This window comes from Dermacentor albipictus, chromosome 5 (genome assembly GCF_038994185.2).
Source record: "Dermacentor albipictus isolate Rhodes 1998 colony chromosome 5, USDA_Dalb.pri_finalv2, whole genome shotgun sequence".
Classification (NCBI taxonomy): domain Eukaryota; kingdom Metazoa; phylum Arthropoda; class Arachnida; order Ixodida; family Ixodidae; genus Dermacentor; species Dermacentor albipictus.
In genome coordinates, this window is record NC_091825.1 from 55,460,679 (window position 1) to 55,486,076 (window position 25,398).

Genomic DNA, 25,398 nt, shown 5'->3' on the forward strand with positions numbered 1-25,398 from the left:
TGTCTCGGTACATGTTGAAAAAATTAGTTCTATATATAATCTTTTTAATTGATGGAAGTGACGAAATCTTTTTTTTTATTCTGTTTCACTACATTGAATTTGTGCATAGTGTGCTGCAACCACGAAAGGTACGTCCGCTCCGCAACACTAAATGCATAACTAAAACGTGAAAATCGCCCGTTGCTCCGCTGTGGCTCAGCGGGTCAACTCTGATAGGAGCGGACCGTAAAAACGCCAAATTAAAACACTCTAATATGCGAAGACGGCATGGCGCGACACAGCACCCAAGAGAAGTGCGGCTAAGCAGCAGGGACAGCCCGCTTGGAGACACAAAGGAGGTCCATCAAAGCGCTGCGCTGATGAGGAAGTTCAGCAACGTCGTTACGGGCGTCACACCTTGATAGTGCACCAGATGAGACCGACAGAAAAGTGGGAACTCTGTCGGCATTTCGGAGCGTTAGACTGAGGCTGACGGTTAGTGACCTTTCCACCGATACCGCCTTCCACGAAGCACTGTCCGAGTCCTCACACAGTGGTTCAGCACAAACAGTATGTTCAGCAGAAATGCTAATGTGTGTGTGCCTGCAACACTCCAACAGCTCTATGGAACCCAGAACGCTGCTTTGGCTCCGGCAGAATCGACTGAGCGGAGTGCGAGAGCGCTACAAATTGTTACACAGCTCCGAACACGACGGAACACCAGCTAGCCCGAGCATCGCGAGGGTGACTTGGCGCAACGTAAAAGCATGAGCGGTTTTAACGGCAGGGGTGCAGACTTGACAGGACAGACGCTCCGACTGAGCGCCTGTTCTGTGAAGCCTTTCGCCTCTGCCGTTAAAACCGCTCATACTTTACGATATGTTATACCAGCTGGCCCAGCAGACTACTATCGTGACTTGGCGTGTCTAGGGCTTCGACGTATGCGTCGCTAAGCGCACTCCGCCCGTCTCGACATACTCCTAACCATGCGCGTCTCTACGGTGAGCGCACAACGATGGTGGCACGAACGCCCTTTTACTGTCCAAACCGCTATCGCATAAAATGTCCTTGCAAATATTTCTTACAGTAAGGAAGAGCTTACAACTATATTAATTGCTTGTTTGCTGATTGTTCGACCACGCATATTGTAACTTAGGCACGAAAATAATGAAGGTGGGAGATACGATACGACATACCACGGAGTAGTGTATAAATTCAAAGCCCAGGAAGAACATTGGGAATGCGTTAAAGGCTAAGGGATGCGTGCTACGTGTGCGCACTCGTTTCGACTGTCGTCGTAATTTCATGTGCCGTTTTAGGATTCAGGCTTAGGTTTTGTGAATGAGGGTTTTACTTATCCTACATGCCTAATGGGCAAAGGGTGCAAACGAAGCTGTCTGGGCTGATCTGTGCAGACGGCATAGTACTCGTAACGGACAATGCAAGAGAATTACAGAAACTTGCGAATATGTGTCGCAACGGAGCGGCAAATCTATCCCTTAAGTTGAGCGGGGAGAAATCGGGAATTATGATTTTTACTAAACAGAGGAGTAATGACTTTATTTGTTTAGTCATTTATTTTCAATACTGCCAGTCCCATCACATACAATAGCAGGTGGACATACAAAAATGAGATACATGGTAATAAACGTGCACGTGCAAATTGCGGGTCAATCAGCCAAACAAGGAACACAAAGGAACAAGGCAAGAGTACATAAAAAACAAACAAATATAGATATCACATGTCTTGCAAAGAACACAAAGGAACAAGGTAAGAGTACATAAAAAACAAACAAGTATAGATATCACACGTCTAGGAGACATGCGCAGCAATACAGAGAAAACATCATGAAAAGGACAACGAACGGGAACAAAAATATAAGTAAACACCTTCACGATAATCAGCATGGCTTACAAGAGTTTCAAAGCACATTATGTGAATAAGGCTAGCTTAGTGATTGCTTGATATGAATTCTAACCGTGATGTGAACTGAGATAATGAGTCTGCAGAAATGACTGAACGATCGAGGCGGTTCCATTGCCTTATCACGAGGAGGAAATAAGAGTACATGAATGTGTCATTGTGGCATGAATATTATGTGAAAGCGTGTACATGTTTATGTCTCGATGATCATGACTGCGAAAACATATGTATTTTGTTAGGTCTATCTTATAATAATTGTGAATCAAGTTAAATAAAAAGTTGAGCCGTGCTTGTTTCGCTCTTGATGATAGCGTCGCTAAACCCGATATAGCCGCAAGGTTAGTGGGTGAATCTGTGCGCTTATACTTGTTGTAAATAAACCACAGTGCTTCTCGCTGTACTTTTTCCAGTTTCATTACATTAGGTAACGAGTGGGGAAACCAAACTGTGTTAGCGTACTCCAAAACCGGTCTAACGAAAATAGTATACGCGAGAAGCTTAGTCGACGTGGGTGCGAGGCGGAGACATATTCGGAGGTAAGATAGCTTGCGTAAAGCCTTCGAGGTCACGTTGGCAATCGGCGCGTCCTATCTACGGTCAGAAGTTAGAGTGATACCTAAGTATTTATGCTGGTGAACTTTTGTTAGCATTGTACCGTTAATAAAGCACGGAAAATCGTAAGGTAGTTTTTTTCTTCTTGTTACCGTAATGCAAACCGATTTAGTTGTGTTTATCGTCATTTGCCATTTTTCGCACCATTCATTCAGCTGGTGTAGTGTATTGCTAAGCGAAACATGATCTTCGTAGGCGTTAATTGCTTGGTAGATGATGCAGTCATCAGCAAACAGTTTGATGTTACAGTCAATATTTCTGGTTATGTGGTTAATGAAAATTAAAAATAACAGTCGCCCCAACACGCATCCATGGGGGACGCCTGATGTGACAGGCTCTGTCGCAGATTGAAATAGTATGAATTGTGTCCGGTTTGTTAAGAACCCTGTTACCCAGTCTAAAATTTCCCCATTCCCAATAAAACATCGCAATTATGTTAATAATTTACTGTGGCATACGCGATCGAATGCTTTCGAAAGGTCTAATAATATTATATCAGTCTGGCTACAGTTGTTCATATCAAATGCGAGGTCATGCACAACTTCCGTAAGTTGCGTGACGTTTGACAATCCATGGCGGAATCCGTGCTGGTGTGGCGTTAAAAAGTTGTGAGTGTAAAGAAAGTTTGTTAGGTGTTTAAGGATGGTATGCTCGAGCATCTTGCAAGCGATGCTAGTGAGAGATATTGGTCGATAATTAGAGGGCAATGAGGTACCTCCTGTTTTATGTATTGGGATGATTTTCGCATTTTCCAAGGTTGAGAACTGGGCATGTACGTTGGTATAGCATATTAGAGGCTCGATTGCGCGATATTTGGACGACACACACAGGAGAGAAACACACGCCACAGAGCGCTTGGTGTGTGTTTCGCTTCTGTGTGTGTCGTCTAATATGCGCAATCGAGCCTTTAATACGCATTTTCCAGTCATCGGGTAAGGATGATTGGAATAGGGATTTTCGAAATATCAAGCCCAAGTATTGGCTGCGCCACTCTGCATATCTCTTTAGAACATGGTTCGGAATGTCATCTGGTCCACATGATTTTTCAGAGTCAAGGGTGAGCAACATTTTAAAGACACCCGCGTCAGATATATTTACAGGATCGATGCGCGATGTTGAACTGCTACTCAAATCTGTATCAATTCGTGTATCGCTATACATGAACTTTGTATCAATTCAACAGAAAGTCAGACATCTAGTCAAGAAATTCATGACGCTCTAGACTGCCTGTATACGAGGCCACCTATTTTTCTTCTATCGACTTAAGGTCCGGCTACTGGCAGATTGCCGTCGACGACATAGAACGAGATAAAACTGCGTTTGTTACCCCTGATGGTATTTATCAGTTCAAGGTCATGCCTTTCGGTCTCTATAACGCGCAGGCCACCTTCGATCGAATGGTGAACTCTTTGGATCAGATGCTCAAGTGGTCCACCTGTTTGCGCTATCTGGACGACGTCATCGTTTCCTCACCCATATTCGACACGCATCTCGATCGTCTCTCAGCGATTATTGACGTGTTCCGCCGGGCCGGTCTCTAGTTGAACTCTTAAAAATGTCAGTTCGCTCGCCGCCAAATCCCCGACCTTCTACACCTGGTTGATTACAAGAGGGATGCGACCTTATCCAGACGAAATTCGCGGCGTTACGAACTTTCGTGTCTTGAAGACTCCAAAGGAAGTTCGTAGTTTCATAGGGCTTTGCTCCTATTTCCGGCGCTTTGTTAAGGATTTTACGACCATTGCACGTCCTCTTACCGACCTCTTGAAGAAAGACGCCCCGTTTTCTTGGGGTCCTGATCATGATGCCGCATCTTTTTCCCATTTCACTACTACCCTTACCACGCCTCCAATTCTGCTGCAACGGAAGTTCGAACTGGTGCCAGTGGCCACGGCATCGGAGCAGTGTTAGTGTGACGCCACCATGGAAATGATCGCCTTATAGCCTATGCCAGCCGACTTCCTTCACCCACTGAGCGCAATCGTTCGATTACAGAGCGCGAGTGCGTCGCTCTTCTGTGGGCCATTGCGAAGTTTCGTCCGTAATTGTATGGACGCCAATTCTGTGTCATCACTGATCACCACACTCTCTGCTGCCTGTCCTCACTCAAAGACCCCACGGGACGACTCCCTCGCTGGGTTTTACGCCTACAAGGGTATACCTACTCCGTCGTATATAAGACGGCACGCTTACACCAGGATGCAGTTTGGTTGTCCCACTACTACGTGGAAGAACCGGCAGACGCGGACCCCATTGCTTCCGTTTTCATTGTGTTACTGTTGCTTCAAATCGGCAACGAGCAACGCCGCGATCCTTCTTTACGAGCCCTCATCGACAGGCTGGAGTCCCCGCCTGGGGACGTCTTTCTCCGGATCTTTCTCCTCGAGGAGGGGACATTACACCGCCGTAATTTTGATCCCCACGGCCTTAACCTTCTGCACGTAATCCCATCACACCTGCGTTCGGCTGTCCTTCGCCAACTTCACGACGCTCCCTTGGCTGGGCACTTGGGTGTCTCACGCACATACGACCGTGTACGCCGTTGCTTCTTTTGGCGGTGCCTCGCCTGCTCCGTGCGTCGTTACGTTGCCGCTTGTGAGCCCTGTCAACGCAAGAAAAAGCGCTCCGCGCTCCCAGCTCAATGTCTCCAGCCAATAGACCTCCCTCCCGAACCCTTTTACCGAGTTGGTCTAGATCTTCTTAGACGGGACCTTCTTGTCGGGCTCCTGAAATAAATGGGTCGCCGTCGCTACCGATTACGCCACGCGGTACGTCATCACAAGCGCCCTCCCGACAAGTTGCGCTACTGACGTCATTGACTTTCTTCTCTACGACATCATTTTAGCGCACACTGCTCCGCGCCAAATACTAACCGACCGTGGCCGTAGCTTCCTCTCGGCAGTTGTCAAAAACATCCTCCGCTCCGGCTCGGCAAAGCACAAGTTCAGCGCGTCATACCACCCACAGGCCAACTCCCTCGCGGAGCATCTCAACCGGACCATCACCGACATGATTTTGACGCAGGTTGCAACCGACCGCCACGACTGGGATCTTCATTTGCCATATGCGACGTTCACGTATAATTCAACACGTCACGACACCGCCGACTATTCACCCTCCTGTCTCCTATAGAGCCGCGAACCTGCATTGCCCTTGGACACCTTCCTGACCTGGCCCGCACGTTCTGCTACTCAATATGCCCGCAGGGCCATCAGTATGCTCAATGTGCTCACAGGGCCATCACAGACGCATCTATGATTGCCACCATCGCGACGTATAGTTTTCTCCGGTTTCACTGGCGCTTCTCTGGTCACCCATCCGCCACGTGGGCCTCGCCGACAAGCTGCTTTCGCATTACACTGGTCCGTACCGTGTGGTGTGACAAGCGACCAATGTCACATAGGAAATCATCCCCACCGATCCCTCATCGTCGTCAGCAGCAAGTGACATCGTTCACGTCGCGAGACTAAATCCCTATCACACACCTTCCACCACAGATGTGTAGAAGCACCTGAACGGTGCTTCTACTGCCGCGGGTGATGATACGGAACAGCCGCAACAGTGTGGCTGCACTGAAGAAGAGGAAGACAACGTGTTCCCGATTGATATAGGGTCCCCATATTGGCCAACGTTTGCTTATGAGTAAATATATTGTAAATAGCCTTGTGCATCAGCTACACGCAGCCACATGTGCGAGGGTGTCTACATAAAGGAAGGAAAGAACTACCCAAGCACCCACAGAAATAACCTAAAATTTAAGGAGAAGCAGAACGGAGTGGTAAAAAAATACAGGACTTGAAGCTACAATTAGTATGAGGAGCTGCGTGGAATCTGAAAAGGAGCAATGGTGCCAACGCTAACGTTTGCGAATGTCATCCTATGTTTAAAATCAGTTATCTTTTTGGAGTTCGAAGTTAACCAGAGATCGGTAGTCCGCTTGGCTTCGGCGGCCCACGATAAAACCACAAATGAGGCAATGTAGGTTGACATGGGTAGGGCCTCTTTGGAAGTAAGAGAAGCGCAGAGTAAGGAACATGGATGAAAATAAATGGGCCGCTAAATTGCACAAGTGTCTGTGCCTGAAAAGGGTGGACACAGAATGGAGGAAGAGGTCGAGAAAGTTACCGACCAAGTATAGGGTAAATGAAAGCGTAATTAGACAACCAGGAGTAATCAAAAAGAATGTGACAGAAACAGAGACAGTGAATTGGATGCAAGGAAAGGAAACAAAAATGACCACGGAGATTAGAAGGGAAAGTGTACCATAACACAAAGAGCAGTGCCTTACTATTTTTGGCTCTAGCTGGTTGCCTGAGGACAAAAACATACCGGAGCACATATTCGCGACATCACACAACCTACTAACGTCACATTAGTTGAGGTTCTCTAAGCCCCAAAGAACCTAGCGGTTCATTTTACATATTCCGAGCATTGCCTTACCGCTGGCACATCCTCAGTGAAGGTTCATCTCGACTTTCCTGATATATAATCATGTTCCATGAGCTAATGTTTAGGTATATTCAATTCATTAGCATTTTTATGCTACTTCACGAACTTTCCGAGGTTATGTATGTTTGTATCTAACCACATTCTCGCCTGCCTGGGTCACTGCCTAGTCCTTGAACGAATCGTTAGCGCATCGGGCTGCTCTGCTGAGATAACAGGGTTTGAAACCAACCACCAGACCCATATGGGTCGCTGAGTATATGCCAATGTGTATCTACGCACCGCTCTACAACGAACCTCTTTCACGCCGATATGCGGCACTGTAGATGAGGGAATGGGCGTGCACCGCTGTCCGACGCCGACTTGGAGCACTGGGCATGTGCCACTCGGTCTGTGCTGGTCTTCGATTAAACTTTTTGATGCCAACTTGAGTCACGTAGAATGTACCAGTAGGTGTGCGCTGCTCTTCAACGAACGTCTTGGAGGCCTACATCGGTAATTAGGTATGTGCCACAAGGAACGCCCCGCTATGCAACAACAAAAACATTCGTTGAGCTTTATTTGATGCTGAGCGAAATCGAACCCACTTCACATGGGCTCTTCAAGGACAGCAAGCCGACGCTATTGCAGGCTGTGCCACAAATGCTTTGGGTATGTGCCGCTCTTCAATGAACCTGTCGCCAACTTGAATCACTTAGCGTATGCCACTGGATGTGTGGTAAGCGAGGGAACAATCACCAGCGTTGGCAGGCATCAGCGCGCCACGCTTCTCGTCTCGGAGGCAACTCGCGGAATTCTCGGAAGTGTCACTAGATGGCGCAGCATATCAAGAAATAATCCCGGAAGAGGAGCCCGGTTGCCGCATGACGCGTTTCTCGGCGTTCCCACGCACCAGCGCGCCATGCATTTCCTAGGCCATGCGCGGGCATCGCGATGGCGCCGAGTGTCCTTAGAGGAGCGCCTAAGAGGAATCCAGCTGCAACAGAGACCTCATACATAACTCGTTTCGACGTTGGCAATACGTTGTGTCGCTATATTGATTCAACGCTAAAAGCATTTCCGTCGACAGCCATCGCGGGACGATAGTCTCCGTCGCTTTTCTCACTTTTGAATTCACCTTTAGAGGCAAGTTGCTACTTGACCCTGCTTACATATTGTCAGGCCTCGATTATAGATTTGAATTCGATGCCATAAAACGGCGATTTAGGCGAGTCGGTAATTCATCATTTCGGTTAAGAGCGGAAAAAAGAAGTAAAACATTTAACAAGAATGACACACATCACGCTGGTGATGTGCGTCCTTCTTCCTAGCTACCTTGGTTTTTGTACGTCGTTATATGCCGGAAAGTCAGTCTGTGTTTTAACGTGTACCGCTAACGTATATATTGAATCTACCATCGCCCAAACTAACACATATTAGTACTATCTTCCTGCTCCATCAGTGACATCATTCGCACTGACGCATTCAAGAATACTGTCACCTTATTGTGTGATTGGAATGCGATTCCTTCTTTGTCTATCCTGCCTCTGGTGCATTCGTTGTCTCAATAGCGTGAAAACAAATGTGTATGTAGCAGGTAACTGTGGGTTAACGTTTTGTGATAGCGAACGTTTACTTCCCAGATATTCGCACTTCACCGCTTATGAGGAACAAGCAATCGTCCGAACGATTACTACAGGCTTCTTCTTTCTTTTTTTTGTGCAGTAACCTGCTTTCGACTGTTGGTGTTGCTGAAATAGGATTCAATTTTCAATTACTCATGCATTCCGCGATAAATGCTGGAAGTATAATCAAATGCTCGCGAGACGTTGGAGTAAAAAGATATACTTACATAGATGGCCCACAATTGACTCTTCATGCACTTGTAAAGTGTCTGAAAAGAAAAAACGAGGCTCAGACCCCGAAGTGATTCGGTGAGATCGGGAGAGAAAAGCCTGGCCCACGCCATAGCTGACTCTGATACATTCGCGTTACACACTCGTAACAGTCGTGTGAGTTGTTATACCGCACAAGAAAAACATGGTGGCGTGGGGAGGCTTACGACGTTTCCTTTGGTGTTTGTTATTATCGGCGTGCCTGATTTCTAGGTGATCCAGCTTCTCATCCTTTTCGCTACGATCATTATGCTGCGTGAGGATATAAAAGTATTGTTGCGTCATTTCACAGCCTGCTATGGGGAGTGAATGTTAATGTAATTGAAAAAAAAAACTTCAAGTCTGTATTCCCCAACAATGTTCATGTCGTGGTTGCTTCAACATCGTCTTGTTCAGAGTATCATCATCATCATCATCAGCCTGGTTACACCAACTGCAGGGCAAAGGCCTCTCCCATACTTCTCCAACTACCCCGGTCATGTACTAATTGTGGCCATGTTGTCCCTGCAACCTTCTTAATCTCATCCGCCCACCTAACTTTCTGCCGCCCTCTGCTACGCTTCCCTTCCCTTGGAATCCATTCCGTAACTCTTAATGACCATCGGTTATCCTCCCTCCTCAATACGTGTCCTGGCCATGTCCATTTCTTTTTCTGGATTTCAATTAGGATATCATTAACTCGCGTTTGTTCCATCACCCAATCAGCTCTTTTCTTATCCCTTAACGTTACACCTGTCATGCTTCTTTCCATAGCTCGTTGCGTCGTCCACAAGTTAAGTAGAACCATTTTCGTAAGCCTCCAGATTTCTGTCCCGTACGTGAGTACTGGTAAGACACAGCTGTTATAAGCTTTTCTCTTGAGGGATAATGGCAACCTGCTGTTCATGATCTGAGAATGCCTGGCAAACGCACCCCAGCCCATTCTTATTCTTCTGATTATTTCAGTCTCATGATTCGGATCCGCAGTCACTACCTGTCCTAAGTAGATGTATTCCCTTACCACTTCCAGTGCCTCACTACCCATCGTAAACTGCTGTTCTCTTCCGAGACTGTTAAACATTGCTTTAGTTTTCTGCAAATTAATGTTTAGACCCACCCTTCGGCTTTGTCTCGCCAGGTCAGTCAGCATGCATTGCAGTTGGTCCCCTGAGTTATTAAGCAAGGCAATATCATCATAGAATCGCAAGTTACTAAGGTATTCTCCATTAACTCTTATCCCCAATTCTTCCCAATCCAGGTCTCTGAATACCTCCTGTAAACACGCTGTGAATAGCATTGGAGAGATCGTATCTCCCTGCCTGACGCCTTTCTTTATTGGGATTCAAAGTAATATTATTCAAAGGATTATTCAAAGTAAGAGTGCAGCCAGACCGAAATTCTCAAGGAAAAGATTTCCATGCAAAGTGAAATTTCGTTAAGTTGATTTTCAAGTTTATTTCTAGCACTTCAAGTTGCGTTTTATTCGACGGACTCTTGCTCAATTTTTTAACTTGGTTTCTAGTCAGTGCTAGACGCCATATCATTCAATCCAAATATTGGCCAACTCCCCATAGTGGGTATGAGTCATCAACAATGGCCAAAGAAACAAACAAACAAATAAAAAACATAGCATAAAAAGAAGCGCTGTGATGTTCAATCTTGCTATTTCCAAAAATAAAATTGTCCTGCACTCTTGCGAATATTTAGGCTGCCTGCTCCTCGTTGCTTTCCAGACAAGCATGTTTTCGTAACATAAATAGCATACACGCACAGAAATATCAACTCTACATATTTTCTCTGCAGTTTATCGCATATATTTTCTCGCATATAATATACCTACATTTGTAATGAATCTCCCCTGACGAGTTGGTCAAATAAACAAAGCGCATGAAGCACAATAACCTCCCGATATAAGAATAAACTGTAACAGGACTGCGTGCCAGGGGTTGAGTCAGCGAAATAATTTCAGTCATTCGATGGCCGTTTCTTTAACATCAACTTGCTAAACATGTTATTATTCAGTTTTAGTGAACACATAACAGTCACCGTGAAAATTATAGCAGCTTTCGTAATAAAGTCATAATTCACAAATAGAGAAAGAGTACTGTATAAGTCGAGCCGTCGAAACCTATTATTCGGCGTAGGATGAAGTGTCCCTTAAAAATTTTTTATAGAAATTCTATTGTCTTTTCTGCTGAATCTACGTTAATCTCGGCATACTTTCTCTTGAGATGCAGTTAAAGGCGATGTATAACTCTTGCCAGGATTACGCTGCAGTCGATTGTTAATGGACTGGCCACGTTTAGCGCCGCAACTTTGTTGTGCACACCATTGCCGACAGATGACGTTAGTTGTCGGTGTTTTAAATCTGTGGAAATGTTCGAGCTTCATTGCATTCTGCCACCAAACCAATTTGGCCGCCGCGTTCGCAAGTCAAACTCAACAGAGTAAATGCAGTTACGCGCCTTCGGGAGCATTTTTTGTCACACAACGATAATCGTTATCAATATTGCGTGCACTTAAGTGCTTCATGCTGCGCGGCCAGAATTTCCAGCTTACGAACGGCACGCGCGTCATCAGCGTGCCGCAGCATTCTTGACAGGAAAGTAACGAGCGCACAGTCTTCAACAAACAAAACGAAAGCAAGGCTGATGACGATTATTCTTGTACGACAAAAACGCACAGTGCAAATGGTGCAAGCTCTTTTTTTTTTCACTGTTGAGACTCGGTGCACCACGCATCATAATGCCACAACCATTGAATAAAACCACACCACATAATGTCAGACATTTGTTAACGCAGTTAGTGTCTAAAGGTTTCCTATAAACATTGCCTACAGCAGCGAACAGACTTACCTCCATGATATCAGTTTTGAGCGTCCTTATGCAGTCGTTCCAACTATCACAGGCAGTATCCAGGAACTGCGTTTGAAAGGAAACGGTAAAATTATTAAGTTAGTTATGCGGCTTCCACGCGCAATGGGAATTGGTGGACGCTAAGGTTCTTTTACAAAGGTACTTGCGTTACACGCTGAATGAGTTGAAGTCATTGGAAGTTACATTTTTATGCATACTATGTTGCGTTGCGTATTGTCCCGTGAATGCTATGCAGACGTTATGTTGACACCATGCATGCGATGGCATTGCTTGTGTTGAAGCAGTGCACGAGAATGACTCAAACTCACATCGGCCTCTGCGTGTGCTTTTGTGCCCCGACGCAGAACTTTCTCCCTGTGGGACAGCTTGGGAGTATGCACAGCTGAGCTCAAGTCGGCAGGAACAGCAACGGCTGATTCAGCGTGCTCACGAAGTCGCGCATGGCAATGGAGCCCTGGACTGAGGCCCCACTAGTTTAGGAAGAATTTCCGACTTGTTTTCCAAATCAAACTTTGTTCTCCCTCACTATCTCCCCCCCCCCCCCCCCTTATGTATGGTTCAACGTTGTGTCCCATCCACGCTGATTGCCTGGACCCTCCATGGCGTTTTCCTCCGACCAGCTTTCCGACGTCTTCCTGCGCCTGAACAAGTCGGCCGCTTCTGAACGTGAGCACGGAAAAAATGATTGTGGAGAAAAAAAGGTGCTATTTTCTGCAACCCTTTAGCTAAAACGGTTCATCGCCTTGGAGTGGAGATTCCCTCTCTATTCGTGGCGAGAGAGATTCCCCCTCTATCCAAAAATTTATTTTCCCCAGGGGAAAGCAATTGATCGGTACTGCGGACGCTCGCTTGATCTCCTCCACATGTTTGCGGGGGGCGAAAGGCGTCATCGTTTTCCAGAAGACGTCCTGAAACGTGACAAATTGCCGTCGGAAGCGTGGCTCAGTTGCCGGCACGGCAAGGCCAAATGTTCCCTCGTTTTCTTGAAACCACCCCGGAACGCGACCAGCCGTGCTTGAGGTAGCACTCGGGTTGTTCGGCACAATGCCGGTTACCAGACACAGCTCGTTCGCTACAGCCTTCGCGCCTGTCTACGTAACGTTCGGTGGTTCGGTGCGTTGCCTGGTTGGCATAACACAGACTCGACTGCGTCAAACGATTGTACTTGCACTAACCTCGACGTGCGCGTTTGTCTTGCCTAGTATTTGCACCTATTCTGAAACCCCCGCAGCAGATGCAACCAAAGCGAGCTGACTAGAATGTACCGCTAGCCTGTCGTGTGTCCAGGGCCCAGTTCTCCTCTATGTTTTGTGTGACTAGGCTTCAAGACTGTCACGTGACGCTCTCTCCTAGTTTATTCTTTCATCCATGTGTTAGAAGAATGCCCACGCGTTTCGTTGCCGTCTGGTGCTTCAAGATGTGCTCGAACATGAGCGGTGGCTGTGCAGCAGACAACGCTTGCTTCGCCGAGGAAGGCAGGGCACATATTTTCTGTCTCAGCTTTCAGGGGGGAGGCGCTGCGATCGCCGAGGAGTGTAGACGTGCTCGCGTCGGCTCCGTGTTCGTGAAATGATTTTGCAGCATTTTCTTGCGAATTGTGGCCTAATTTTTACACCAGTCGATCCGTGAAGATACCAGGACTCCGTAGACGCCTCATTTTCAGGTGGGACGCTCGATTTCCCTGTGCTACGGACATTTTCCTGTGCTGCGAACGTTTTTTGTGAATCGCCCAGGCCGCCGTCGCGCGTGCACGCCGGGCGCACCGGATGTGCGGCGCGCACTCGAGCGAGCTCCGTATCGCCGATCAAGTTTCTCTGCCCCAGCAACGAGCATGGAGCTCGAAGTGGCCGCCGAGACGGGCTGGCGAACAACTCGCCTTCGCCAACCGGCGAAGCTGAGGGACGACTCTTCACCCCAAAATGACTCTACCCAAACCTCAAGCACTCGTTCTCGTTCCAAGACCAGGCCACCAGTCAAGGCACAAGTTCTAAAGGCTGGACGCATGCCTCCGCTACCTTCCAACCAAATCAAAATTATCATTCGCCCCAAGGGAGCCCTCAACATTGCCAAAATTGGTAGTCCTACCGTGACTACAGCCGTTCTCCAAGCCGCACAGCTCAGCCCAGCAGATATTCAGCAAGACACGGTGTGCCCCAACACCCAACAAAACATTGTCGTTGTCAGTACGCCAAGTCTGCAGAACGCCGACCGGTATATCTGCATAAAATCAATTCAAGTCAATGGGGTCACGCACGATGTTAACGCGTATGAGACGGCCGCCGAAGACACCACGAAGGGAGTAATCCGCGGAATCCCCCTCTCCGATACCCCACAGCAAGTCGACGCCAATATCATCAATACCCGCAACCCCCTCGCACTAGCCGCAAAACGCATTGGAACGACAACCACCGTTGTTATCGCCTTCAGTGGCCCCGACGTGCCATATCTGGTCTGTTACGGAGCTACCTTAATCCCATGCTCATTATTCCGCAAGCAAATAGAAATTTGCTACCAATGCGGCCGCCTCGGACACCGCATGGATGTCTGCCCTTTTCCAAATAACAAGATCTGCAGAGGTTGTGGAGTCCGCAACCCACCTCCCGATCACACTTGTAACCCCAAATGCTCACTGTGCGGCGGCCCTCATCTTACAGCGGACAAATCGTGTACGGCTCGCTACAAGACACCATACGTTATTCGAAAGCGCATTGGGGAACGCCGAGCTGCAATGCAAGCCACCCTTCAAGAAAGCGACTTCCCGCCCTTGAACTCCAAGCCCCGCTCCAGATCCCGGACTCCATCACGCTCGAGGCAACATTGTTCCCGGACCCCTTCACGTTCGAGACAGCGCCGTTCCCGATCCAGATCTACCTCTACCCCACCCGCCAAGTCTCCTACTAACAAGGTGAGCTTCGCAGAAGCCCTTAAGGGCGCCTCGCGAGAGGGTCGCAACACACGTTCTACACAGTCCACGAGCACCAATGATAACGCAGAAATAGCTCACCTCAAAAAAGAAAATGCCATTATGCGCGACCTAATTCACAAGCTCTCGCAAGAGGTTCGCGATCTTAAACAATCCAAGACACCCGCTCCTACACCACCGGCCGAAGCGTCCCACTCCTCTAACCACGACGCTCTACTGACACCAGCCCCCAAAAAGCGGGCCCTCCAAGAGGGAGCCACGGGCCAAGTGCGCTCAGAGGTTAAGGACATGCTACTCTCACTTCAAAGCACGATGACCACACTCCAGAACGCAGTCGAATCCATGCAACACGCCGTTCTCGCACTGGCACAGCGTGTCACAAACATTGAAACCCACGTACAAACTCTCCCCATGCCCGCTCCTCCTACCCTCCAAACCCCAGCACTGCCCCTGACGGCATCCCCCAATCCCCATCATGGCCCACACTAACAGAGATACACTTATCTGGCAGGGGAACTGCCGGGGCTATCTCCGCAAACAGCCAGTCATCCGTCAACACCTTCGTACCCTCACCCGGCAACCGGACGTCATCATGATTCAGGAAACCCATATCGATTCGGTCACCCTCCCAGGTTACCAACCTTTCATCCCGCCACATGCTTCTCGCCGCCTCTGCACTTTCGTCCACAAGAGAATCACCGCCATCGAACACAATCTCCACGACCGAAACATCGAACACCTTCTCGTTGAACTTATCCCCACCAGGAGACGTAAGGAAAGTATTTTTCTCCTTAACGTGTACAGCCATCCCTCTGCCAAAGTTCGAAGCCGTTTTCTCACCCTCTTCAAGAAGGCCCTTAATGTAGCTGGCACCAACCCCCTCGTTATCGGTGGAGACTTCAATCTCCCCCACACGGTATGGGGATATGGCTACTCGACGACGGCGGCTCAAAACCTTTGGAAAGACTCCCAAGACCTCGGCCTCACTTTCATTACAGACCCCACGTTCCCCACACGCCTCGGTGGCTCCACTTCCCGCGACACGACCCCCGACCTGACATTTACCAAGAACGTCACCAACGCTCAATGGAGCAACACACAACATGATCTCGGTAGTGACCATTCCATCATTGCCATACTTATCCCTCGGATAGCTTCAGTTACTGCCAAACCCCGTGAGTTCACTTGGGTTGACTGGGATGCATTTCGCAAGCATCGATCCGCTGACCAGCACGCGGAACGCATAGCGGACATTGATGCATGGACCCGAAATCTCCACTCCGATACCAATGCAGCCACGCGCACCGTTACAACCGATGCCCCATCGAGCGCATGGACAGTAGACTGGCCCATCTCCTCGCGGCTAAAACATCCATCCTATCCCGCTGGAAAGGGCAACGTCTCAACAGGCGCCTCCGCGCTAAAGTAGCCCTCCTCAATAAGGAAATCGAACCCCATTGCCTCACTCTCAGCCGTCAGCAGTGGACTGAACTGTGCAATACTGCTGACGGACAGATCCATTGTCCCTCTTCTTGGAAGCTTCTCAAACACCTCCTCGATAGTCAAGCCACCCGCTCTTCCCAACAAGATCGCCTCACTAAACTTCTCTATACAGAAAGGAAGAAGCAGGGCCGCGCCCAAGTCTTAGACTACCTCACCAACAAGTACCTCCCCGTGGCCCAAGTGCAATCTCACGGCTCTTACACCGGGGCCCCCAACCCCCCACTGGACGAAGACTTTAGTGTCGCTGAGATCCAAGCCGCCCTGCATAAATTAAACAGCCGTTCTGCCCCTGGGCCCGATGGGGTCACTAACAAAGCCCTCCGTGATCTGGATGATGCCTCCATCACCCACCTGACAGATTATATCAATGACTGCTGGCGTAATGGTGCCATTCCGCCGGCCTGGAAAACAGCAAAGGTCATCCTTCTTCCCAAACCTGGCAAACCTTCTAGCCTCGATCATCTTCGTCCCATCTCACTAACATCATATGTGGGAAAGGTTATGGAGCATGCCTTCCTCACGCGAATTAACACCCATCTGGAAGACACTGCAGCGTATCCTCACTCTGTCATTGGATTCCGGGCCCACCTGTCGACCCAAGACGTCATGCTACAACTTAAGCACCATATACTAGAAGATAAAACACGTACTACTAAAGCTATACTCGGCCTCGACCTCGAAAAAGCATTTGACAGCATAGCCCATTCCACCATTCTTGACCGCATCTCGCGCCTTAATATCGGTGCGCGCGCTTATAATTACGTCAGAGACTTTCTCTCTAATCGCACGGCCTTCCTTTCGGTGGGGGATCTCCGCTCCAACGCCCAGACTTTGGGCAGCGCGGGAACCCCCCAGGGCTCCGTTGTCTCCCCAATGCTTTTTAATCTTGTCATGATCGATCTTGCCAAGGAGTTGCAGCAAGTGGACGGTGTCACCCACACATTATACGCTGACGATATAACCATCTGGGCCCGCAAAGGTAGTGACGGCGAAATAGAAACGGCACTACAATCCGCCATTGAAACAGTCGAGACCTATATACAAGGCACGGGGCTTCGCTGCTCCCCTGCGAAGTCCGAACTCCTTCTCTACAGGCCTACTCTCCGCGGCCGCCGTCCAAAATACTCCACCGCTAAACGCCATTACGAAGACATTGCGCTTCATCTCACGGATGGCAGCCCCATACCCCTCGTCACCAATATCCGTGTGCTCGGCTTGCTCATAGAGGCGAACGGAGCCAATGGCATGGCCCTCGCCAAAATCAAGAGGAATACAGCCAACACCATGAGACTTTTGAAGCGGGTCTCCAACCACCGTGGGGGTATGAAAGAGGAGAATCTGCTCCAGTTAATCCAGTCATTCGTAATTTGCCACATCACCTACGTTGCTGCGTATATAAACTGGTACAAGGCTGAACAAACCAAGCTCAACATCCTCCTACGCGGTGTCTATAAACAAGCCCTCGGCATCCCCGGTTGCACCAGCACTGACCTCCTCCTTCAACTAGGCGTCCATAACACACTGGACGAGCTCATCGAGGCCCAACGTCGCTCTCAGCTGGAGAGACTCACTCTCACAGCGACGGGTCGCCATATCCTCACCTCGCACGACATCACCTACCACCATCAACACGGCCATAAGCACCAGATCCCCTCCACCATACGAGCTTGGATTCACGCCGATCCTATCCCCAGAAACATGCACCCCGAATACAACCACGCACGTCGCACGGCACGTGCCACCGTTCTCACCAAATCCCTTACTCGGCACGATGGTGTGAGTTTCGTCGACGCCGCCGAATATCCCCACGGTACCCGCTTTGCAGCCGTCACCACGCGTGAAGGGTCTCTCCAACATGCTATCAGCCTAGTAACCCCACACGCTGAGGAAGCTGAAGAAGTGGCCATCGCGCTAGCCACACTAGACCCAACATGCCATACCATCGTCTCTGACTCCCGCTCCTCCGTTATCAACTATATCAACGGCCGTATTTCACACCAAGCCTTGCGCATCTTGCAACAAGCGTCTCGCTCAACCGACCATGAGGTCACACTCGTCTGGTTCCCGGCTCATGCAGGCACCGTCCACCCGCACCTCCCCAACCTCAACGAGGTTATCCACTCCCTAGCGCGAGGCCTCGTTGACCGCGCGGGAGAAGGGGAGGCTGCCCCCACCGGTAGGGATCGCCTGACACGCTACAATGATCTTGTGAAGTCCTACTTGGAGCGTAGAACCTTCCCCGGCCCACACAACAAACTATCCCGAGCGCCGGCTACAACTTTCCGCCTGCTACAAACCAATACTTACCCCTCGTTACAACTTTACAACAAGATCTACCCAGACGTTTACCCCAATCCCACGTGCCATATCTGCAAGACACAGCCAGCCACACTTCCACACATGCTTTGGGACTGTACGCACCAATACCCCGACACTAACCCCCCGACCCTCCCGTCGAGATGGCACGCTGCCCTGCGTAGCCCCACCCTTGACGACCAACTCTGGGCGACCCAGCAGGCCTGCGAGGCGGCGAAGAGGCAACACCTCGACGTCCCCACGTGGGAGGCCTAGGCCCAGCCACCATCTCTTGCTGGTTTCAATAAAGTTTATTCAGTCAGTCAGCTTTCAGGGCGCAAGAGTGCACCGCGCCACAGCAGCCATGTGCGATGCGGGCCAGCCAACGCGCACAAAGGACTGTAACCGCAATTGAAGCCGTACAGCCAACATTCCGCAAGCACAGCCACTTGTCCCGGCAAGACGTGCTTGTGAAACGATGCCGGAATGCAATGCCGCCAAACCGAAACGGGTGAAATTTCGCGCCGACCCTCGGCTACTCCCTATGTTTTACTAGAAACCGTCGTTGTTGTTTGCTCAGTCTAAGGTAGCTAAGGCCCCTTAGTTTGGTCGCCTCAATGCGCTCCTCGTCTCCAAGCCGAGACGGAACACATGGAAGCTCACGTTTTTGAACGCAGACAGCCAGATACAGAAAACCGGCTTTACATGAAGTGGAATGGCTCGCATTAAAGGAACATCGTGGGCGCGCAATGGCGTCGGTACAGCGCACGAAGCAGCTAGAGGTATCAGATGAGCAGGACCTGTTCGCTAACACACAGGAATGGTACGAGCAAGAATGGTACAAGCAATCGCGATGCCGACAATCACAATCCTACACTCACTTAAAATTTATTTTCGTACAGAACACACACACGTTCTAGCGTCCCCCGTGTGTCTGCTCCCTTCCTTCCAGTCTCACTTATGCGGAAGGTATTTCTCTCCAGAAATTTTGGGCTCGGGCAGGTTTTGCAGCTTCCGTAAGCTGCGCCTGAGGCCACCGCCTCTCCCAATCCTGAGAACTACTCAAAGCGTTTGGTCGCCGCTTCGTCGGTGGATGCTAGCCATTTGCTGTGGCTGCGTCCAGAGACAAAGCAATATGAGAAAAAGTGCCTATAGGTGCTGGGATACGGATATAGCAGGCTACACAGTACACGCTGTTAATCGCAGACAATGGATTTAGCAAGGCACTTGTCGCTTTTTCACGAAGAAGGCCTGCACGCGTTCATTAAATGTGCACTGACAACGTGGTGGGCTTATTGAAAGATTGAGAGATTAATGAGGACTGCCTTGCTGACACCGAGCTGCTTCCCTGATGAGCGCACTTCGTCCGACTACTTCCGTGTCTTTTCACTCTAGTTTAGCAATAGGTAGCATCAAATACCTGACGGTTATGCGGTGTTTTCGGCTTCGCAATCACTGCCGCTGCATGTCGCCGCCAAAAACATAGCCTTCGAGATCTGCTTCTGTTACTCAGAGGTAACCATCGCATGTCACGTGAATGTGCGGAACAACCAATACCTTGCCACGCGGCAACGCATACAAAAAAAGAGAGCCACCAATCACACGTTTCAGCTGGATCTACCACAGCGGATGTTGCTGCAATGTAACTTGGGTATTTTCTTTGATATCGAACTTGCGTGTATACTAAGTACATCTGCTGAATGCTATTTATCGGATGCAGCGTCTCAAAGCAGCACGAATCTACAAAGGGAACAAAGCACGATAGGTATACTCTCAAGATTCGTGCCACTCTCGTGTGAATTGCACTTGCTTTTCTTCATTTATAAATTTTCATGCCATATTTTTCACACAGACGCATCGAGAGATGTTACCTTCCCCACAGTCTTCGTACTCGGTAGGCTCTTGACGCAGTGCAGGATACGGACGCAGTTCTTCATGAAGTGATTAAGAGAACGAGCAAGGTCTCCGGCATACGTGACGGCTGAAAAGAAAGGAAGAGAAGCACCGATATAAGTACGTTATATAAGTACGCTATAGCTGCGTTTCAATACTCGTCGTAGACGGTGAAGTAAAAGGCTGAGCGTACAGCAGCGGTCTTAAGCCTGGTTCCTTTTCTGACGAATACGCCAAGGAAGACAGCTTCGCGAAGACAGCATCGAGGTCAAAGATCATGCCGGATACTTTCCTGCCAAGCAGGACGGTTGGAAATCTCGACGGAAAAGGCGTCTGCACACAAAAACAGAAATGTAGTCACACTTTCATATCAGCTTACTGTAAGTCTTGTCGAGTTCTTTTATTTTTTTTTTAGGTTCGCAGACGGAAACAGGTAAAATATGGCGATAATTTGTGCTTTTCTCAACTTTTCTTGACGCCGCGAGATGGCTGCACGTAGTAGAGTCGTCTTTCACGCGACTTTCAGACGGTTCACGACGCGTTCCATTACTCGGTCTCGAAGCTGCCTCGGCTGTCTCCTCAGCTGTCTACGTATAGCGTTTATGCACGTCCGGCATCGACATCGGCAAGTAGGCAATCGTCGATATGCATTCTGGGTAACGCGCCCTTTTGAATCACTACTAAGCAGACAAGCAAAGCAGCGTGTACGACCTCCCAAAACTTGTCATGCTTCATTTGCAGTTATAAGCTGCAAAAGCCGTACGTACAGGTGCTCCCAGAATAATTCGGAATGCAACACACGCGGCCGCTCGCCGGCGGAGCGCACCCGTGGAAGAAGTAGTACCATGGTCTGCGCGTGCGCGGTCTCCCTAGCTAGCAAGGTTGGCTCCCTAGTGCATCTAGTTTGTGTTGCGTTGCTCCAAAACGGTAGCCCTAGGTGCCCCTTAACGTTTTGTCTAGGGGGGTTGGGCCGGTGGTGTCTGTGGCAAGCTGTGTCTGCGCATGCACTCGCGTTGGAGCATAAGTGCTCGTGTCTGCATGTTCGCGTGCTTGGGCACCTTTTTTTTTATTTTTCGGGTGGCCGTATTTATCATTTGCTAAAAATATTTATGGTAGGTGACCGTGACTAGCGCTGGCAAAGGGCGGCGTTTTCATCTGATGCCACCGCGATGATATCGGCGGCTCGGTTGACAAAGGGATACGAACATATTTAAACAACGACAGTTACGCGAATTCCGCCCTATTCCAATCGAGGCAACATGTCGAAAAGAGTGCCGATAAATGTGCGGAGAAATATAATTAAGCTCAGTTGACAAGGTATACCTCAAGGGGAGATATGCCGCCTCACAGGAAAGTCTATAAGTGCATACAGGGATGAAGATGGCCGACTCAAAGATGCAGCACGATCGGGACGACACCGATGCACCTCGGAAGCGTCCGATCTTAAAGTTGCTGCAGCCGTTGCTGATCCTTTTCAGAGCGCCCATCAGATCAAGACAGCCCTCAACCTGCAAGCCAGTGAGGAAACAATTAGAAGGCGCATGCGAGAGGCTGGTCTTCGTGGATTTGTCGCGGCACAAAAGCCACACCTTACGGAGCACCAAAAACGCCGGCGCCTTGAGTTTTGCAGGGCACATGAGCGCTGGACGACTGCAGAATGGAAGCAAGTGATACTTTCAGATGAATCGACATTTTCATCTAGATGGGATCAAGAGCGCCGCGTATGGAGACCATATACCTGCAGGAATTTTCATTTTCTTTCTTATCTTTTAAGCGCAAACTCTTCGGACGCGCAAACGGTATTTCATCTGAAAACACCATTATCTATTCCCTTCTTTACGTGTATAGATACGAGCCTGGGTATGTTTACGAGATCTACAGCAGCGGCCGCTGTACTGTCAACGTTAGGGGAGCAATTAGCAAAGAGGGCCTCGGTCCGCAAATCCGACTGTCCCCATCGTTCACAGCTGAAGCTTACTGCAAAATTCTGGACTACCACCTATTGCCATACGCTCTGGACGGGCCATTTAAAGATGGCTGCTACTTGTTCCAACAAGACCTGAGCCCGGTGCGCACCGCCAGAGCTGTGGAAAAACTTCTTCGAGAACGTGGTGTTCGCGTTCTTGACTGGCCTTCGAAAGGTACAGAATTCAATGTTATGGAGAACGTGTGGGGCATGATGAAGGAAAGTTTGTCCAAGCTGAATCTGGGTGGGGCCAGTGCCGACGAGCTCTGGCTCACCATAACGCGCGAGTGGAAGCGCCTTGGTGAGAGGAGGGACTTCGTCGATGCGCTATACGAGCCAATTCCACGCCGCGTACAAGCTGCGCTTCGCGTGGACGGCGCATTCGCGAGATATTGATAGCGGAACATGCCAATCGCTTTAGGCAAAACAGTTACGTTTCGATTCTTTTTTTTTTTACTCTGGAAAAAATAAACCCCGTGTTCTTCCTGTTATTTAGATTTACTATGTTCTCCTTACTATTTCTTTTTTTTGCATTCAGCTCACACAGCCTACTCTTGATTATCATTGTGTATTTCCTCTGAGCAAAATAAATTAGTGCGAAAATGAGTATCTTCGCCAACAAACGCCGACTCGCGATCAATACGTAAGGATACTCGCTACCAATGGTCCAGATTCCGTGATTAATTGTCGCACAATATATACGAACCACGTAACGGGGTGCGCCAGTAAATTACTAGAGTCGTGAAGAGTTCATTAGAGTGCCCTTTGCATGAAGTGACTTCCTGTGCGTGAAATTGACATGGATAAACGTGCCGCGTTATTTCATTTTGTGAACTCTTTTATTGCCACTATCGCAGACACACCCGTTAAGTGGGGTCATGTAATAGTGGAAATTGGGAAATTGTCCTCGTATTACGAAGCTAGTAGTAACACGGATAGGAAAATATTTTACTAAGAGCTAATACTTCGCAGGACAGGCTAACACGGTAGAAAAATAAGGCAGCGTTGCCGTTGTACCCAAGCCGCCTCACTAGCGCGTGATCACGCAAAGCATTGCTATGTCCCAGACGGGATGCAGACCATGAAGAGAATATGCTGCAAGGAATGCCGGAGCCTTTATTTGTAGATTACGGTGCATGCATGCTGTGCTACAGGCAATCATTCGCCCAGCCCCCATTGCACAATGCTAAAGGGCACCTAGCGCTACCTTCTTGGAGCAAGGCAACGCCAACCTAGATGCACTAGGGAGCGAAACTTGCTCGCTAGGGAGACCGCGCATGCGCAAATCTTGCCTGTATTTATCCGCCGGCGCGCTCCGCCGACGAGTAGCTGCGTGTCCAGCGTTCCGAATTATTCTGGGAGCACCTGTACATTGAAGCCGAGAAGGAGAAAGCCAAGCAGGATAATAACAGCCTCTGCGACTTTCAATTTTTCAAGATTCCGAAGGTGCGCGTTCAGGAATGCGGCATGACCAAGCAGATGTCGGAACGGCGGCGACGCGAGTGCATCGCCCACCTCAACAAGAGGGGTGTCGCTGAAAATGCGGGCAACTACAAAATGTGTTCCCGACACTTTTTATCAGGTATGCAAGTTACGCAACTAGGTTACCTACTTTGTAACGTTACCCGTTCTTGACGGTGTAAAAACTGTTTTGGCATCGCAGATGTAGGCCTTGCTTTCGGCAGAGTATTGATATACGCAAAGTGGCTTATTACGATTGGCTGCAGTGTGATTTAACGAACGGAGCATGCGATGAGTGACATGCTTTATAACCTGTCTGTTTCAGGTTGTCCGTCAAGTCTATTTGACGAGCGTAGTCCTGATTGGGCCTCATCGAAGCATTGGGAGTATGATGCCAAGAGCACCACCGAAGAACGATAGAGCCACAAAAAGGCACCTTCGCAACATCTTTTCACCGCTGGTAAGTGCCAAGCCACTACACCTTGGACTGTTGATTTGTATTGTTTTACCACGTCGGAAAATCGCTACTCCGCGCCATGTTTCTTCACAGCAGTGACCAGCCTTGCTTCCTTTGTACCAGCAGAAGCGACCAGCCCTGCTCCCCCTGTTGCAGCAACCAGTTCTCCTCCCTTTACAGCAACCAGTGCTGATTCCGTTGTAGCAGCAGCAGCGAGCAGCCCTGCTTCCTCTGCATCTATCAGTCGTGCTTCTCCCATTGAAGAACCCTCACCTCACGCACTAGAAAAGGAGCTAAATACATATGTCTGCATGTAAAATCTTGAGGGCAAACTAGCTATGACCAGTGTCAAAACAACTTTCTTCCAGTGAAGGTGCCATGTTTCTAACAGATTTACTGTCATTTATTTTTAATTGTCAGTGTTTGTTACACAGCATTTTCAATAAAAAAACTCCCATTGCTTTCCTCCTCTGATTTGTTTTCTTGTGCTCTTCTGTTATTAGATGCTGTCTGCCAGACGGACATGTCCAAAGAGGGCATCAACAAACTTGAGGAGACCGTGGCACGGCTCGACTAGAAGCTGGATGCATATCAATATGTTCTTCATTCAGCAAAGTTCACTCAAGAAAGCTTGGAGGACAGTGATGCCAAAGTAGCTTTCTATACTAGGCTTCCTACATATTTGTCGTTACTTCCCGTTTTGTAACTGTTGAAAGACCATATTTCCCATTAGGCTAAGCGTTCCCTCACACAGTTTCAACTTATGATTCTCTTTTTGATGATATTGAGGCTGGGCTGTCAGCTACAGGACCTTGCATACCGTTTATGTATGTCGCAGCCAATAGCATCACGTATCTGCGAAAGGTGACTGATCATGTTTTTCAACTACATTGGTCCATTCATACGCTGGCCAGACAAAGAGCAGATCCATAAAACAATGCTGCTGACTTTTGTTGACAACTTTGGCTTGAAGGTTCGGGTGACACTTGACTGCTTTGAGATAAGCACCGACAGGCCAAGTTCCTACCTTCCTCGAGCAGAGACATACGTGGTCTCAATATAAGCACCAGAACACGGTGCGATTTTTGTTGCAGATTATTTCCCGGAGGGCGGTCACTTTTCTTTTGGATGAATATGGAGGCCGTGCCAGTGATAAAAGAATAACGAAAGAATGTGGGGTCCTGGATCTCCTAGAGTTCGGTGATGTTGT

General features: G+C 48.9%; 1 protein-coding gene and 1 long non-coding RNA gene across 2 annotated transcripts in view; one reads left to right on the forward strand and one right to left on the reverse strand.

Annotated features, from left to right (window-relative positions):
• Positions 1-25,398, reverse strand: part of LOC135913249 (uncharacterized) — a 58,727-nt gene that overhangs the window by 12,028 nt on the left and 21,301 nt on the right. Inside the window, exons 2-4 of the mRNA XM_065445852.1 lie at positions 20,283-20,392; positions 11,670-11,735; positions 8,793-8,834 (exon numbers count right to left, since the gene is read on the reverse strand). Of these exons, the coding sequence (XP_065301924.1) occupies positions 8,793-8,834; positions 11,670-11,735; positions 20,283-20,348 (174 nt within the window). The 5' untranslated portion in view covers positions 20,349-20,392. The remainder of the gene's footprint in view (positions 1-8,792; positions 8,835-11,669; positions 11,736-20,282; positions 20,393-25,398) is intronic.
• LOC135913250 (uncharacterized) lies at positions 23,419-24,646 on the forward strand. The gene is made up of 3 exons (XR_010567924.1): positions 23,419-23,852; positions 24,057-24,191; positions 24,282-24,646. It is a non-coding gene; the product is annotated as an uncharacterized lncRNA (long non-coding RNA).